General features: G+C 42.6%; 1 protein-coding gene across 1 annotated transcript in view; it reads left to right on the top strand.

Moving 5' to 3' along the window:
- LOC308302501 (low-density lipoprotein receptor class A domain-containing protein 4-like) overlaps window positions 1-18,839 on the top strand; it is a gene marked incomplete at both ends in the record, with an annotated part of 204,491 nt that overhangs the window by 50,167 nt on the left and 135,485 nt on the right. Inside the window, one exon of the mRNA XM_080746756.1 lies at window positions 15,329-15,469. Within this exon, the coding sequence (XP_080602882.1) occupies window positions 15,329-15,469 (141 nt within the window). The remainder of the gene's footprint in view (window positions 1-15,328; window positions 15,470-18,839) is intronic.

Below are 18,839 nucleotides of genomic sequence, written 5' to 3'. Positions count from 1 at the left end.
CTTAACGATGAAAAGTTGTGCGAATCGTGAGTTTTCGTAAAACGGCGTGCCCGTGGCGTAGCGTCAAACTTCCTTCACCAAACAGGAAGTGCCCCCTCTTCTGATTGGTCCATACTTGATTGTTCCTTTTTTTGGCTGTTACTCATCAACCGTTTATCGTACAGAGTTGTGGCTGGTATCATATGACTTGATTAAGAGTCCTTAACCTTAATTGACGCTTCCTCCGCCAAACAGGAAGTGCCCTTCACCAAACAGGAAGTGCCTCTATAACTCATGAACCGTTTGTCGTACAGACTCGCGGCTGGTGTCATAACATTTTTTTTTTCTCAACATTTTTTTTCTCAATTTTTTTTCTCAAAATTTTTTTTTTCTCAAATTTTTTTTTTTCTCAAATTTTTTTTTCTCAAATTTTTTTTTCTCAAATTTTTTTTTCTCAAATTTTTTTTTTCTCAATTTTTTTTTTCTTAATTTTTTTTTCCTCAAAATTTTTTTTTCTCAAATTTTTTTTTTCTCAAATTTTTTTTCTCAAATTTTTTTTTTCTCAAATTTTTTTTTCTCAATTTTTTTTTCTCAAAACATTTTTTTCTCAAAAGTTTTTTTTCTCAACATTTTTTTTTCTCAAATTTTTTTTTCTCAAATTTTTTTTCTCAATTTTTTTTTTGAGAAAAACGTTAAACTATCGTTAAAGTGCGACCCGTGATAGCGGCCAAAAATGCGCCAAAACGCCACTAATTAGTCGAAATGGCTGACTTCCTGTTTGGTTTCTGATTGGCTGCTGGCCTTGTGACGTGGGAAGAGCTCCGAGGGCCCGTCCATTGCTGCTTGCAGCTTTAATTATTATTATTATTCTTCCCCCTAAAGAATCGCGTTTTTGAGGCGCAAAACGTACTCCAAAAGTTGCGCAACTTTGCAAGCACATCACAAGTGGCGAAAAAATTACGTATTTAAAAAAAAAAAAAAGTGGGCGGGGCCTAATTGCGCAACAGCGCCCCCTACAAAATTTCAACGCAACAGCCCCACTAGACGGTTTCACCCACAAGTACAAAAATCGGTACACATCTGTATTGTGTCCGGACTCACAAAAAAGTCTCTCGGCGCCACGTCCGAAACCAAACAGGAAGTCAGCCATTTTGACTAATTAGTGGCGTTTTGGTGTATTTTTGGACGTTTTCATGTGTCGCACTTTAACGAACTCCTCCTAGGGGGTTAATCGGATCAACTTCAAGTTCGCTCGGCATACTCAAGACACCTTAACGATGAAAAGTTGTGCGAATCGTGAGTTTTCGTAAAACGGCGTGCCCGTGGCGTAGCGTCAAACTTCCTTCACCAAACAGGAAGTGCCCCCTCTTCTGATTGGTCCATACTTCATTGTTCCTTTTTTTGGCTGTTACTCATCAACCGTTTATCGTACAGAGTTGTGGCTGGTATCATATGACTTGATTAAGAGTCCTTAACCTTAATTGACGCTTCCTCCGCCAAACAGGAAGTGCCCTTCACCAAACAGGAAGTGCCTCTATAACTCATGAACCGTTTGTCGTACAGACTCGCGGCTGGTGTCATAACATTTTTTTTTTCTCAACATTTTTTTTCTCAATTTTTTTTCTCAAAATTTTTTTTTTCTCAATTTTTTTTTTCTCAAATTTTTTTTTCTCAAATTTTTTTTTCTCAAATTTTTTTTTCTCAATTTTTTTTTTCTTAATTTTTTTTTTCCTCAATTTTTTTTTTCTCAAATTTTTTTTTTTCTCAAATTTTTTTTCTCAAATTTTTTTTTTCTCAAATTTTTTTTCTCAAATTTTGTTTTCTCAATTTTTTTTTTCTTAATTTTTTTTTTCCTCAATTTTTTTTTCTCAATTTTTTTTTTTCTCAAATTTTTTTTTCTCAAATTTTTTTTCTCAAATTTTTTTTTGAGAAAAACGTTAAACTATCGTTAAAGTGCGACCCGTGATAGCGGCCAAAAATGCGCCAAAACGCCACTAATTAGTCGAAATGGCTGACTTCCTGTTTGGTTTCTGATTGGCTGCTGGCCTTGTGACGTGGGAAGAGCTCCGAGGGCCCGTCCATTGCTGCTTGCAGCTTTAATTATAATTGTCTTTCAAATCAAACATCTGTTTACACTGACTCGGTGGGGACGACTACAGAATACAGCAATCATTTTCAATAATGTGTGTCTTAAATTAAACCGCTAATTAGTGAAATCAAAGTCCTATGTTGGAAACAGAATGGGAATTTTTATCTTGTGTTTCACCCACAATTATATGAATCAATTTGAAGGAACCTAATATACATAGACGTGTCAATCATGCAACCCCACAGCTACCACCACCCCCTTCCATTTAAAAAGAATAATAATAATATTTGAGCAACTTCGGGTAGAAGACATTCCATCACATTATTGTGCTTTCCCGACCAACATATTCATATTCAGGTACATCCCAGCTAAAAGTTAAACATATTCTGGCCTTGCTGTCACAACTAGTAATGTCTGTGTATATGATAGAACACACAGACTTGTACTCACTACATCCATAGCCTGGAGAGACCATTGACCTGCAATTGACTAATGGGTTGAAACCATGTCAAAGTATTACTACGTTAGTAGTTCACAGATCAAAGCCGGGACACAAATCGTTTAATCAATATAAACAGGCTGTTGTATAGGGTTTGAGGTTTCAAGGGCTGGTTTAAAGTTGGGTTAAAATCGCCATGGGGGCATCGGCAAGAATGCCAGTTGAAGAGTTGGATTCCATTTTGTGTTATGGTTTTATTCTAGAAACAGATAGATATAATACAATGTTACATTTAATATTATGTGAAACAAAACAATATGCCAAGGTTTGACATCCAGGTACACATTACATTCAAGCAATGAAGTCATAGGCAAACATTAGGCTACTCAATAGATAAGATTACATATCATTTAACGATTCATCAATTCATCTTAAAACATCATTACCACACTAGGATAAAGGGCATTTGGAACAATAAAAGACAACATGAGAACAAAGCAATAACTCACTTCATTTAATGCATAACCCCAGATTTGAGTTTAGTCTGAGATCCAAGGAAAACTCTCCAACCTCCAGCTCTCATGACTGCTGCTGCTGCTACTGAACTTGAGGGCAAAGGCAGTTTATGTAGGCAGCTGATTAGGGCCAAGTGGGTGCAGGTGTGGTGAATTGGAGCAGGTGAAGTGGGGGGTGGAGCCAAGTCTTGATGGGCCATGAGGAGAACTGGTGACTTTTCTACAGCCGCCCCAAATACGGATAGTATTTACAAACTGAAAAGTCATAGTTATATGGGCAGGGGGCTGAATAAGACCAAGGCTGAGGGGTCGGCCGCCCCATGAAAGGCTGTGATACTGGGGGGGGGGCTGTGGAGGCCTGGCTGGACTGTGGAGCGAGGACTGAAGCTGGAGTCGGAAACTGGAGCTTGAGGCTTGGCTGAATGAGCTTCACGGCAGGAGGTAGTGGAGGAGACTAGGAGGGTGCCGGGCTGCAGGAGGCGGAGTAGGAGACTAGAAGGGTGCCGGGCTGCAGGAGGCGGAGACTAGGAGGGTGCCGGGCTGCAGGAGGCGGAGACTAGAAGGGTGCCGGGCTGCAGGAGGCGGAGACTAGAAGGGTGCCGGGCTGCAGGAGGCGGAGACTAGGAGGGTGCCGGGCTGCAGGAGGCGGAGACTAGGAGGGAGCCTCGGCTGCAGGAGGCGGAGACTAGGAGGGTGCCTCGGCTGCAGGAGGCGGAGACTAGGAGGGTGCCGGGCTGCAGGAGGCGGAGACTAGGAGGGAGCCTCGGCTGCAGGAGGCGGAGACTAGGAGGGTGCCTCGGCTGCAGGAGGCGGAGACTAGGAGGGAGCCTCGGCTGCAGGAGGCGGAGACTAGGAGGGAGCCTCGGCTGCAGGAGGCGGAGACTAGGAGGGAGCCTCGGCTGCAGGAGGCGGAGACTAGGAGGGAGCCTCGGCTGCAGGAGGCGGAGACTAGGAGGGTGCCTCGGCTGCAGGAGGCGGAGACTAGGAGGGAGCCTCGGCTGCAGGAGGCGGAGACTAGGAGGGAGCCTCGGCTGCAGGAGGCGGAGACTAGGAGGGTGCCGGGCTGCAGCAGGCGGAGGAGGAGACTAGGAGGGAGCCTGGCTGCAGGAGGCGGAGACTAGGAGGGAGCCTCGGCTGCAGGAGGCGGAGACTAGGAGGGAGCCTCGGCTGCAGGAGGCGGAGACTAGGAGGGAGCCTCGGCTGCAGGAGGCGGAGACGAGGAGGTGGACTGGCTGCAGGGGGAAGCGAGGTCTTGTGTTTCCTTATCAGCAGGAGTACTTGATTGCTCTCCTGCAGCCAGTCTGACCACTCCTGATCTGTTTTTGGTTTGGCCATGGCAATTTTGGCTCGAAGGACCATGTTGTATAGGGTTTGAGGTTTCAAGGGCTGGTTTAAAGTTGGGTTAAAAAAATCGCCATGGGGGCATCGGCAAGAATGCCAGTTGAAGAGTTGGATTCCATTTTGTGTTATGGTTTTATTCTAGAAACAGATAGATATAATACAATGTTACATTAAATATTATGTGAAACAAAACAATATGCCAAGGTTTGACATCTAGGTACACATTACATTCAAGCAATGAAGTCATAGGCAAACATTAGGCTACTCAATAGATAAGATTACATATCATTTAACGATTCATCAATTCATCTTAAAACATCATTACCACACTAGGATAAAGGGCATTTGGAACAATAAAAGACAACATGAGAACAAAGCAATAACTCACTTCATTTAACGCATAACCCCAGATTTGAGTTTAGTCTGAGATCCAAGGAAAACTCTCCAACCTCCAGCTCTCATGACTGCTGCTACTGAACTTGAGGGCAAAGGCAGTTTATGTAGGCAGCTGATTAGGGCCGAGTGGGTGCAGGTGTGGTGAATTGGAGCAGGTGAAGTGGGGGGTGGAGCCAAGTCTTGATGGGCCATGAGGAGAACTGGTGACTTTTCTACACAGGCTGTTAACATGCATGACGCAGCCAGCGGAGTCGTTCAGGCTCCTAGGAGATGGCACCCCCCTAGTGTTCACATTTAAACTCAAATTCACTTCTTTTTAGGCATATAGTATATTTTTCCCCCTCTGAATGTTTTCTGCAGATCATTCTGATTCCAGATCAACGCAGAGTGTTTCTCATTCCACTTGACACTTGTTATAGATATGTGTTTTCTTGTGTGCAACCATACCTGCTGGAGGGCTGCAGGGGTCTCCAGTCATTCATTCATTCATTCATTCATTCATTCATTCATCGTCCATGAAATTATGATGTTATTTTTCTTTGTTTTATTTGTTGTAGTGGGCTCACTGTTCTTGTTTGTTAGTTTTAGAGGATTACCGTATTATACCAAATATAACATGATATTTCATTCTAATAAACATATTCTCAAAATAGGGGGTCTTATTATAATTGACGTCTAGATATTTTCACAGGAGAGATACGTTATGTATCTTTCAGGACCTTTCCCTGCTCTCGTCACAGCCCCGCGAGCACCTACAGTAATTGCTGTACACTACATGATTCATGCACAGCGAAATTTGGACCTCGGCTCATTTCACCTCCCGTTTGGTAAAGTCAGATGGCTTTGGCATTGAACTTACCATGGCGCATGCTTATGTGTTGTTCTCGCGAACATCGGCGTGGATGACAGGCGCACATGTGATCTTTAGCGTGGAAGTTTAATCCTAACAGCAACTGAAGCTATTCAAGCTAACGCTGGCTGCCTAGCAGCCAATGGTTCCTGTTTACAATGGACCCTCGCATCTGAATGATGAAACGGGCCGCTAAGTTTGATGGGAAATGTAGTTCGATTTGTAGATTTTCACAGTCTGAATTGTGAATGTTGTTTTTGAATAGAACTTGACTTTAATGGTTAATGCAATACAATACAGCAGAATGTTATCTCTGTATGAGCTTTTCTATAATAATTTCACAATAAAAACGTTTTTATTTATAAATAACTTATAATATATATAATATATAATATTTTTTCTTCAACATATTTTTTTCCCAAAGTGATATTTGAAAAATATAGGGGTCGTCTTATAATCAGAGTCGTATAAAATTCGGGCTAATACGGTATGTTATTTGGTAGTCATGGCTGCCAGTTCTGAATGACTACTAGCTTGCATAACGTCTTCAGACTAGGACTTAAAAGGGAAAACCACCAATTTTCAACATTGAACCATAATATAGGCTACCTTAGAGCTGTAGTGTGGAAATAAGAAAATGTGAATCCTCTAAAGAGAATGATATGATCTTCCACAATGCAACAGTATATCTCGTACATCTTATCCTTTCCCCTTGGGCTCAGCCTTCTTCCAGGAGAAGCTCTCTGGATTACGTCTCCGCAGATCGCTAAAGTTCAGGTCACTGAAGAAGTTGCAAACACAAAATACGTACAGCTCTCCAATGTAGGCAAAGGCTGAATGAAGCTTATGCTTCCTTCTGGAAGAATCTGTGCAGGAGGCATGTGTCAAACACTCTGATGGTGTTCCTTATCCTGATGATGGAGGGAACCTCAAGGTTCTTCCAGGTGTCACTGGGATCAACTTCATCCAGCGTAAAGACACAGTGTTGAAGACGTGTACTTCAATGTGGTCTCTTGTCCTGTCTCCTAACCGTAATCGGTTTCTGTCTCTTTCAAAGCAGTACAGCTTGTGTCCGACCACCATAGCATCCTGCTCCTTTCTATGTTCTCATTACTTCAAACAGCAGCACCACCGTCAATGAGTGTTTGTTGACAACTAATTTACAGATGAACGTTAGGATGAAGACAGATCGGTTTTGCGCGTGCGCACGCACGCACGCACGCACGCACGCACGCACGCACGCACACACACACACACACACACACACACACACACACACACACACACACATAGAGACAGACAGACAGACAGACAGACAGACAGACAGACAGACAGACAGACAGACAGACAGACAGACAGACAGACAGACAGACAGACAGACACACACACACACACACACACACACACACACACACACACACACACACACACACACACACAATGTGTTTTAATTAGCCACAGATGATACAGAGGTTTTAATCATGGACCTGGCCGATTCAGTTTGTCTCATTAAGGAATCAAATGGCATTGTCTTTCAGGCAGCACTGTGTTTGGTTGTTAAATGCTGTTTGAGAGTGAGATGTGAGCGTTTAACTGGCAGCTCAATCTCATTTTACCTAAAATATTTGATACAAATTCATAATTTTTGAATGCCAGATTTAGCAACTACGGGTCTGTGAACTTCCCGTGCAAACCGCTAGTAGCAGTAGCATGTCATAGCCGCTTAGCCTCCTGGAGTTGGAACAGCACTGCTGCTCTACCGAGATTCCGTCAGTCTGTCTAATTACCGTGGCTGATATTACTAATTTGACTAATTCTAATTTATTAATAACGGCTACGTGCTATCATGCTCATTTCAGCTCAGCTGGAGAGCCTATTTAAACCAATTGTTTGGTTAAACTACCTGTAGTATAATACTAGTAAGTATACTAGTAATACTGTAAGACGCCTCAGGGCAACATGCGACCGTTGCGCCAATTCTTGGCCATCTGACCAGTGATGTATATCGGACCAGTTACCCATATATGGAGACCCCTGCATGATAGTCAACAATGTGATGTCAGAACATGGCCATATACTGTATGGGCATTGCCAAATATGGGCATTCCCAGATATGCGCATTCCCAGATATGCGCTTAATATTGATGACATCGGGGCAGGGATCTCCATATATGGGCATAAAACGGACAAGGAGGTAATTCATTTGCAAGTGTGACTCGTGATGACATCAGCGATCTCCATATATGGGCATAAAAGGGACATCAAGCCAGAGCGTGATGTCAGAGCGGCAAACCCATTCTGTTAAGAGTGGTTCCCCTGACATCACAGTGACATCAGAGCATGATGTCAGAGCGACAAACCCATAGAACCACAGACAAACCCATAGAACCACAGTGTCAGACAGATAGACAGAGATACGCGGACAAGATGTGCCTGTTTTCATAGTAAACTTACGACATACGGTCGCAAGTAAAGAGAGAAGTCTCCCTCATAGCTGGAATTTCTTTGAATATATTAGTTTTTCTTTTCTCCTTTTTTTGAAAATCTTATAATTAAGAAGAAAAACTGTAGGAAACTGAAAAGAATTGGTCCCAGCCCAATGTTTGGGAAACTCTAGATCAGGGGTGCCCACACTTTTTTGACCTAAGATCTACTTTTAAAATTACTAGCTCAACACGATCTACCCATCCAAAATGTTTTACCTGAGGGCCTGAGGGAGGCTTTGGAGTAGCAGCACTGGTATGGCGTTACATTTTAGACAAACACACTTACTGTAAGGGGGAAATAAATGGGAAATACTGGGGCCTGGGGAAATGTCTTCATCACATTTTGTATGGAAGTGGTAGGTTTTGGGGTTCTTTGTAATGCTACTGACTCTTGAACAAAGTATTGCATTGGAGGTTTGCCTACTTATAAGCCATGAAAGGAGCTGACAGGCCCTTCTTGATGTCATATTGACATATTCTTTTTATATTTTAATGTATTTTTAGAGGCATGTCATGTGGTCTACCTGCACACCCTTGGTGATCTACTGGTAGATCACAATCTACCTTTTGGGCACCCCTGCTCTAGATGCTGTGTAATGGCTGTTTAAAAAGTGAATGCCCTTGTTGTACTCTTCCTTTGAGCACATGCTGACCTGCTCCTCATCACCATTAATGGTAAATGGTGCATTTATATTGCGGCTTTATCGTATCGTATTATAAGCACTTTACAATGTGCATTACTATCACCCATTCACACACACATTCATTCACACACCGATGGCAGTGGAAACCAACCTGCTAATCTGGAGCAGTTATATGGGTTAAGTGTCTTACTCAAGGACACTTCAACACAGACCCAAAGGGGAACAGGGGGATCAAACCAGGAACCTTTCTGATTCCCAAGCGGCCACTCTACAGTAACCTCCTCATCATCATCTTTATCGAAATCATGTGCATGTACTTGTATGTCCTTGCGACAATAAATATCTTGAATCTAGTGTCTTTTCCGTTTCTGTAGATTTTGATATTTCGTAACCCTGGTCCCCAGTTCAATTCCCGGCCAGCCGGACCATTTACTGCATGTCACTCCCCTGCTCTTTCTCCATATGATTCCTGTCTCTCCACACTGTACCTGTCAATAAGGGCAAAAAAGCCCCAAAAATAAGCTGAGGTAGATGAATATCTGCCTGACTGACATGCCCAAAAACACCACAAAATATGACGGACAGAGCGGAGTGGAGACAACAGGGGGAAAGGATAGACAGAGGCAATGAAAAAAGGCGGAAGTAGTGAGAGTGGGAACTGGAAGGGAGACGGGGGCTGAGCAGAAAGAGTCAGGTGAAATGGATAGAAGGGAAGATAGTAATAGAGACGGAGGGAAAATAAGCTAGACAGGGTAAGTACAAAGTAATAGACGAGACAGAGTAGAGAGAGGGGAAGAGATGACAGAAGAGTGTAATGGAGGAGACAGCGAGAGACGGAGGGGAGTGGGGACGATGGACAGAAGAGGAAAGAGTAGCAGAGGAGACAGAGTGAGAGACGGAGACGGAGAGGGGGGGGGGGGCTCACTGAGGCTTCACTAATTGCCACTCACAAGAAGGGGAGTGAGCCTTTTCCAGAGAACGGTCATGCTGCTCTGTTCTTTGAATCGGATCTCTGTTCCTGGCTTTGTTTCCCTCCCCCCCGCCACTGTCTAGACAAGAGCAGAACAAGCTGTTCTTGTTGTGGGAGGAAGAGGAGAAAATGTGCAATGTCATTAGGTCGCTCACTGCCAGCCGGGCTGAAATTGGGTGGATCGGACGGACAAGCGAGAGGAAGGCCCATGAGGTGTTTCTGTGTGTGTTTGTGTGTGCGTGCGCGTGTGCATGCGTGTGTGTGTGTGCTGGTGTCGGGTGCGAGAGTGCATGTCGGCACACATGTACATACCTTTATGTCGCGGCATTAGTATGCGCGGGTGAGCGGCTTTTTGTGTGCCTTTTGATTACCTGCTACAAGCCGCCGCATCCCCACATAGGAGACCGCATCCATTCTAATGAATTTCATTACAATGTTTTTTCTTCTGCCACTCCTCAGAGGGATTATTTTCCTTTCCGTCTCCCAGTCCGCTACCTTGCCAAGGGCATAATTCTGAAAGCAAGACTACCTATTAGAAATGTGAAGAGATGTGTGCTCCGACTTGATTGGCGTGCATGATTCGAGCAGTGTAATCACATTAATTAAGGAATATTGGTTTGGTGCAGTAGGCTAAAGCTGCTGATTTGTTACCATGGCAAAGGTATCATTTCAATAAATACTTTATTTGGTGTTATTCCTTCCAACTTTCTTTGCCTCATGCACCATGCATACCAGGCAATAATAATTTCCATGACAACATTATTTTTATTCTGCAGTCGCCATCTTAAGTTTCATTAAAATGAAGATGACATTGCCCTTTGTAATGATTCCATGTTTGTGAAAAAGAGCTCACAGTTGTGAGCTTGTAGATCAGCTATTTATTGGCAAAGACATTTGATAGAGTGAAAAAAGGCTGTATCAAGTACGTATAATTATAGAGGGTTTAAGTGGTACCGGATATGCAGCTTGGCAAATAAAAGGTGAACTGATCCAAGTGCATGACGGGGGACGATATAACGATAAATTAAATCTCCACGATACGATTATCGTGAGTGGTTTTTTTTTTTTACGATAACCGATAATATCGCGTATCGTCCCATCCCTAGGCTAGAACAGGGCCTCCCCCAGTTCATCAATGACTGTCGATTTCAGTGCAAATGAGCTCATTCTCTGCCACCGTCCCTATGGTGTAGAGCAGGGGTCTTCAACAGGGTATCCGGGACCCCTAGGGGGTCCTCAGAGTTACGACAGGGGGTCCTCCAAATCGTTGTGTGACTTTTTTTCCCTCCTTTTTTATATTAACCACTTGAACCCTGACGTCCATATTCGGAGAACTTTAGCCAAAAATAGCAGATCTACAAGCTCACAACGCCTCGTGCCGCTTAATTGTAGATCGGCTATTTTCGGCTAAAAGAAAAAGAGCAGACCAAGTACAGATTGAAAGGTCAAGTTTATTAAGTACCGACGGTTCAAGTGGTTAAATATCTGAAAACACAAATTGACATGAATCCAAAATACACTGATGATCGTGCTGTCAAACGATGAAATGATATGGAATCTATGAAAAGGTTGCGGGGGTCTCTGCTTCATCTCTCTCTTGACTAAGGGGTCCTTGGCCTGAAAACGTTGAAGACCCCTGGTGTAGAGGGAAAAATAAGGTCCCTGGGGACCCCGGTCAATTAAGTTTACAGGATTTATTAAGCAAACTTCATATTAGTGATAAGGTTTATTTGAACCCATCAATACCTCTCAAGATTAATTAATGCCCAATTTATCAGTTAAGCTCCCTTTCTTCACTCCATAGAAAGGAAGTATGTTTGGTTGATGCTCAGGGACAAAGGAGCATGAAATATAAACTCCACATTAGGCCATAGCTGTACAGCTATGTCATATCATTGCTGTCGGGTGGTAACCTTGTATGTCCAAAATAGTTACTTATCAGGAAACATTTTAGTTACTGAAAACCACGCCTTTACAAAACGAACTAAAAGTATTGACGAAGTGTCCTATCCTTAGGTTTAGTCTTTGTCAATATTTCATACATAAGCCTAATATTTTCTGGTAAAAAGTTCAAACATAGCTAGAAAATAGCTTGTAGATTGGCTCTTCACTATGTATTGTGACGCGTTGAAGTATATACCGTGTACCGTATATGGTTATACTCTAAGTGGTTAAAAATTGATTTTTAAGCCATATTAACACATTTGGCTGGGGACCCCCTGGAACCCCCTCAGGGACCCCTGGCCTGGGGGACCGCACTTTGAGAACCACTGGTCTACACACTGCCAACCTCTACAGGGACTATACACGAGGGGGATTCGGAATAATGACCAAAAAATGAAATAAAAAAATACAAAGACTTTAACCATGGTATACTGTAGGTTGGATAATACACAGTGAGCAAGTCAGTGATGAAAAATAACCGCACATAGCACCTTCCCTGTTGTGTGGTTATTATAATTTAATAAATGTATCCTACTTAATGGCTTATACAGGCTGTTGTCTCATTATCACAAGAAATGGCATTACTAAGGTACAATAAGTTTGTCTGAGCTGATACATGGGTATTCTGTGAAGAAACGCATTTGGGCGATATGAGTTGGCTAGCTGCACTACAATGCACACACATCAACTCCCATACTGTACTCAACGTCCAAGCCATCATAAATCTGTCTGCTTTGGTTTGTTTTTCATTTTGAATATGTAACTTTTTGGCCTCATTTTTTGGGCCTTTTTCTTTTCTTTTTTTTTTACAAATTTCTTCAATTTATTTTACATTTCTGTTTCTGCTCACATTTCATGGACTACTAATGGAAAGTGGGTGAGTGCAGCTCTCAGAGCATGGCTGTACTAAACCACACACATCACCCTCCAGGGTATACTAGCCTGGCCTTGCTTTCCAATGCATCAAACACTTTGTTGTTGTTATTTTCACTTCTTATGAATTAAGTTCAGTACAATTATTTACCCCCTCCCTCCCCCAGAGAGTTTTTTTTCTTTCCCTTTTGTTTACTTTTGCAATTAATGGGTTCTCCCCCCCCCCCCCCCCCCCCCCCTTCAAACCAGATTTTGTTAATCAGGCATATGAATATTTAGCTCATAAAAAAAGAAGCATTTTGGTAATAGCCGTGACAGTAGCACATTGTGGTTTAGGGGCTGTGGCACATCAAAGGCCCATCTGAAAAGCTGTTTATTTATTTGTTATGGAGAGCGCGCTTTTTAGCCTGACCTCGTTTCTCTGTGAACTTGATGCATTAACACTGCTCAGTGTCGGCGCTTGCAGGTAAAATAATTCATTTGGCCTGACCTTGCTCATTCTGAATCATAGATAACAGGCAGAGTGACACACAATAACTCAACCATTTGAAGATGTTGTCATCCGGGAGTTGCTGTACTTTAAGTTGTGCCTTTGCACGCTATTTGTTTTGACCCTTGATAAAGGGTTCCACAATACCACACGAAATGTTCACTTGCTTCATGTACAGTAGTAGCTGGGTAGAAACTGGTAAAGTTCGTGCACTTGGTGCAAAGGTATGGGTATAAGGTTTTCAAAAACCATCGCAAACAAGTTGGGCTCGCCCCCTAGTGGTCTGTTTGCAATTAATCAAATATTAGATACCCTATGTCAGTATATGATTCAAACCCCAAATAATTGATGAAAGAGATTTTTCAATGGATTCTGTTACTATTGGGTATGATAAACAACATACAAAACATTCTAGATAAAAATAACTACCGGAAAGGCACCATTTTCAAGATTGCGTCCACGATGGCTGCCGGGAGCTGAAAATGCCTATGAACTGGGTTTTAATGTGTAAAAATTCATAATAAATCTGCCTAAGTTCCCACAAACTTATAGTGAGCCATTTCCAGATACGCCTATTCTCACGGAATACTCACAGAATACTTAAAAACGATGGAGTGATCTGTGATTATTTATTTTTTTAATTCTGATTTGGGAGAAATATGTTTGTACAAAACAAACACTAAATATCTCAACAACAAAACAAGAACAAATGACAATGGCATTTAATGCTTGAACCCTTTACGACACTCTTTTATTTGTAAATCTGTGTATATAAAACATAATATCCCCTATCATCGAATCTCTTAATTATACCAACAAAGCAGGCAGAGCATGGCTGAGCCGACACAGTGAACGCTGCGAAAGCACACACGCACACGCACACGCACACACACACACACACACACACACACACACACACACACACACACACACACACACACACACACACTGGTGGCTGGTGTGGTGATTAAAGGAGACAATCAGCAAATGTACAGTACATTCACAGTCATATGACAAATAAACACAGTTAAATAAAAGGCTTGTCTTTTTGGCGTTCTGGTGGGTGTCACGGCCGTGCGAGCCGGGCAGGCAGAAACCCAGGGGAGTTGGATACAGTGAAAACAAAGAGGCTGTATGCAATATTAAACAATACTGAACAACTATGTGATCTATTTATCGGCTACAATGAATAGTTTGTTTAAAAACGAGCTGCGGCAGTCCTGTTTGCAGGGGAGGCCTTAGCTATGTTTCACCAGTTTCAATTGAAACGAGCCTCAGCCAAGGGGGGGCCTCCAAGAGCTAGCCAGCAAGCCTTGTTCAACTTGCAACTTGTCACTGCACGTTCCTCTGTTACCACGGCAAGCTGTTTTGTCACTCATTATTGCTATTGAAACACTAAGGATTATTATTTAATGTCAACATTCAATTACCAAGTGGAAGATGTAACTCAGGTAGTTTAACTAGTCCATCTGTCCAAAGTCACCTGATAGAGTTACTGACATAACACTTTTTTAATAATCATATAACCTTGATAATGCCATTTAGGTCAATGCTATAACATTATGTAGTGATAATAATATATAAATAGCAGCCAGTCGTTGACTATAAGTTAACTTATGTGTGCGATTGTTGCGCAGCTACTGTGGCCTCGGAGCGCCGGCAGCGGCGGCGCGGGGGGGCCTCATCAATAGCTCTTGAAACGGGCCTCCAGATTCCTAAGGCCGCCCCTGCCTGTTTGTGTCTAACTTGTCTGTTCCCAGCTCTGTTCCCAGCTAGTCTGTTCCCAGCTCTGTTCCCAGCTAGTCTGTTCCCAGCACCGGCCAGTGAAAGCCGCCTGTGTTCGCTCCGAGGAGCACTGTGGCTCGCTTACACGGCTGCCCAGAGTATGGGAACATTACCCGCCCAGAGCATGGGAACATTTGCAAGCCTATCGTTGGCTGTCAATCGACCCAAGCATCAAAATGTCGCTCAAACGTCACTTTCTCCTCGTCGTCTTTCTTGGACTGGGATTGGTATTCCAGTCAAAAAACTCAAAAGATTTGAACATCCAATCTCAAGGCATGCCTGTCATTGGTATATTGGTAGTTGAAGAGACATGTTTGTGAAAATACCATTATTGACTATACTGTATGCGATTCATATATGGAACATCCTTCTACAACCGCATGTAAAGTTAATTTCAATGTTTGTTCAATGTATTTGCTCTAATCCCTTTATCCTTTTTATTCTTTTTCTTTCCTTTCCCTTTTTCCTTTTCGGCCTGGCTCTGTCCCTCTGCCTATCCATCTCTCTCTTTTTAACCCCACATATAGAGTGCAAGTTCCACTGCACCAATGGCAATTGTTTGCGTCTGGGCTCGCTGATCTGTAACCAGCTGAACAACTGCGGGGACAACAGCGATGAGGAGAACTGTCCCGTGGTCACCCAGCACCCGCCGCCTGGCATCTTCAACTGTGAGTACTACTGAAAACCAGGCCTCTCCCCTCGTGTTGGTCGCTATTGATCTCTCCATCCTCCCATCCCACCTCCGGCTTTATGAGCACTGCAAGTGCAAGGTTGGGAGTTCAGTGCATCTGTAGTAGCCCGTTGCTCTTCAGTTTTCTGCTACTATATACTCCAAATCCCCACATTTACCTGTGAGTACTTTAGGCTCTGTGGCTCTCTGCTTCTCACAGGGGTTCAATCTCTTAATCCCCATTTGGTCTCTGCGTGCAACCCTGTCTTCACCATCGAGCACCTGTGCATTTTCTGCCGTGCATCCTTCTCTCTCTCTCTCTGTCTCTCCATCTCTCCTATCCCCAGTGGTGGAAAAAGTACTCATATTCTTTACTTTAGTAAAAGTATCAATACTGCAATGTAGAAATACTCTGTTATAAGTAGAAATCTGGAATTCAAAATGTACTTGTGTAAAAGCATGAAAGTGTTGGCATCAAAATCTACTTAAAGTACAAAAAGTAAAAGTACAAAATGTTTGAAAATAGTAGATCTGCAAGCTCACAACGCATCGCGATGCGACGCGTTGTGAGCTTGTATTTTCAAATAGCCACGGTATAAAATAGGGCTACAGTGGTTAATGTTTTATAATATTATAATTTATATCTGCAAGGAACAAGTAACTAAAGTTTCAAATAAATGTAGTGGAGTAGAAGTACAATATTTGGATGTGAGAGAGATGTAGTTGAGTAGAAGTAGAAGTATTGGAAATTGGAAATTGGAAATACTGGATTTCTCCACGATTCGCAGATGTCTTAGTTCGCGGAATAACTGTATAACCGGACACTATACCAGTTATTACTCCTATTATAAAACGATGTGTAGCCTACATCGTGAGGCCACCTCATAGGACTTTGCTCATAGAGTTATAAGAAGAATAGAGAGGACACCAGATATCCCCGCCTGTCCACTTGCATTGAGTTGCTCACCCAGCGCATGAGGCGTTTTCACCCCTTCTTCCGGGTAGTAAAACCGTGATGTAGTGGGGCCTATGTGACGCGTTTTGTGTCATAGTTTGTGTTCATGGACGCCCTGGGGCTCCAATTCATGAATGAGCACTTCTGGTATGAACGCGCGTCAATACAAAGAAGCCTAGATGCGCGTTCATGTTTCTGGCCCCAACTGCAGTACCTCAAAACGGCCACCATGTCCATGGCGCTTCAGAGCTCACCCAAGGTTCTGGGGGCTTGACTTTGCTTCACAGGGCCCTGGGGGAATAGTTTGACTGACGGACGCTGGATGGTCCCACATTCCTACATGAAACTGTGTCCTGACATATAGTTCCTCTATGCCTATGGTCCTGGCAATGACAATGCTAATGCAGAAGATAATAAATATTACACCCATAGCAGATATGTAATTACTATGGGCATGGTTTGGATGACAATATAGTCTTTGCAACAGAGATTAATATTAAAAATCACACCCGTGTGAACTGAGCGGTGGTCCTGGAGGCTGCACAACAGCACTACTGGGTGGGTGCAGCGGGGGTTGCAGTATATATATGGGTAATAATAAGGGTAATAATAATAATTATAAAAAATATTAAAACAATATAAAAAAAATATTAATAATAAAAATATCCATCACCCCCCCCAACCATAACCCCCCCCCCCCCTTCCCCCCTGTGTGTGTGTGTGTGTGTGTGTGTGTGTGTGTGTGTGTGTGTGTGTGTGTGTGTGTGTGTCTGGCCTGGCCTGAACAACAGCGCCCCTCCCTTAACATGTGTGGTCAGAAAAGGTACTTCAGGCTACATACAGACACGCACACACACACACACGCATACACACACGGCCACGTATAGGAGACGGTGTAACCACCGCTCAAAAATATATAGATTTAATATTAGATTCTCAAAAACGATTATTCAAATATTTGATTATTCTAAACACTGATTACAATTAATTGTAGCTATTTCGTGAAGGGTTTTACTTGTTTATTAGAACTTAATCATTTTTTGCTTGATAACTGGTCATTTTAGGTTGTTTTGTAATGTCCGCAGAATCAAGAATTGTTCTCCGCAGAATTCCGCAGAATCATGATTGTTCTCCGCAGAATCTGCAGATTCCTGGCGGGACTAATTGCTTTGTTAATATTTACACCAGGCCCCAAAAGTCACATCTGCCCATGAAAGATTGCAGTGCATCATGGGAATGGGCTTATTGTGTGTAAAAATACATATTTAGCCGCTTGCATGCATGCCCCCAAGATGGGGGCATGCATGCGAAGAGGATAAGGAAAGCAACCATCAAACAAAATTGTTAAGATCACTAAAACGATAGGAAGAAGCAAATGAAAACATTTTAACACTCATCTTTTGTTTTCTCTAATGACTATCTAAAATATGAACCCTTGTTGTAAAAAAAAGGTTGTCCTTTAAGTACAGTATTAAGTAAATGTTCTTAGCTGTCGCTCCTGCTCTCCACAGTATCAGTCACCTGGCGTCTTCTGGCTTGGAATAGATTCCATCGTGATCCTTCTCTCCACCCTGTGTTCTATCCCAATGCACCCTCCTCAACCTTGAGTACAGTGAGACTCCTACTCAGCCTCTCCTTCTCTTGCTGTCATCATCATCCGTCCCCTTTGTCACCCCTTCTTTCCCTGTTGCGATATTGAGTTGTACAATGAGACTTGCTGGGTTAACGTTTGGCTGTGAAACACAGCGTTTGGGCCCGCATGCCACATTTCTGTGTGGCGTAATGACTTTCGGCGGTGTGTTTTCTTTTGCTTACATAAGGCAGGTAGATAAAAGATAATACTGCAGATGGATCATTGAAGGGTTTTCTTTTCACCATGCATTTATTGATCTGAACTCAACTTTACCTCCTCAAAAGTTCCCCATAATAATCTTTCCGGTTCCGTGCAGTTCTGTTCCGAGTCTTCGGTTGTCCCTTTTATTCAATACTCGAATGATTTACCTAAGTAAAAGTATCAATACAGCAATGTAGAAATACTCTGTTACAAGTAGAAGTATGGAATAAAAAATGTACTTGAGTAAAGTATAAAAATATTGGCATCAATAAGTACTTAAAGTGACCAAAAGTAAAAGTACAAAATGTTGATGCAACGTGTTGTGAGCTTGTTGATCGGCTATTTTCAAAGAGCCACGGTATAAAATAAGGCTAAAGTGGTTTATGTAGCCTATGTTTTATAATATTATAATTTATATCTGCAACGTAACTAAAGTAACTAAAGTTTGAACTAGTAAGATGCCTCAGGGCGACTTGCGACCTCGCCCTAAAGGGTGAGGTCGCGCCATGTCTTGGCCGTCTGTCCAGTGATGTATATCGGACCAGTTACTATATATGGAGATATGCTGTGAGACCCCAA

This window comes from Nannobrachium achirus, assembly GCF_963921795.1.
Source record: "Nannobrachium achirus genome assembly, chromosome: 2".
In the NCBI taxonomy this organism is placed as follows: Eukaryota; Metazoa; Chordata; class Actinopteri; order Myctophiformes; family Myctophidae; genus Nannobrachium; species Nannobrachium achirus.
Note: the sequence above shows the minus strand (reverse complement) of the source record. Positions and strands in the feature narration are given on the sequence as shown.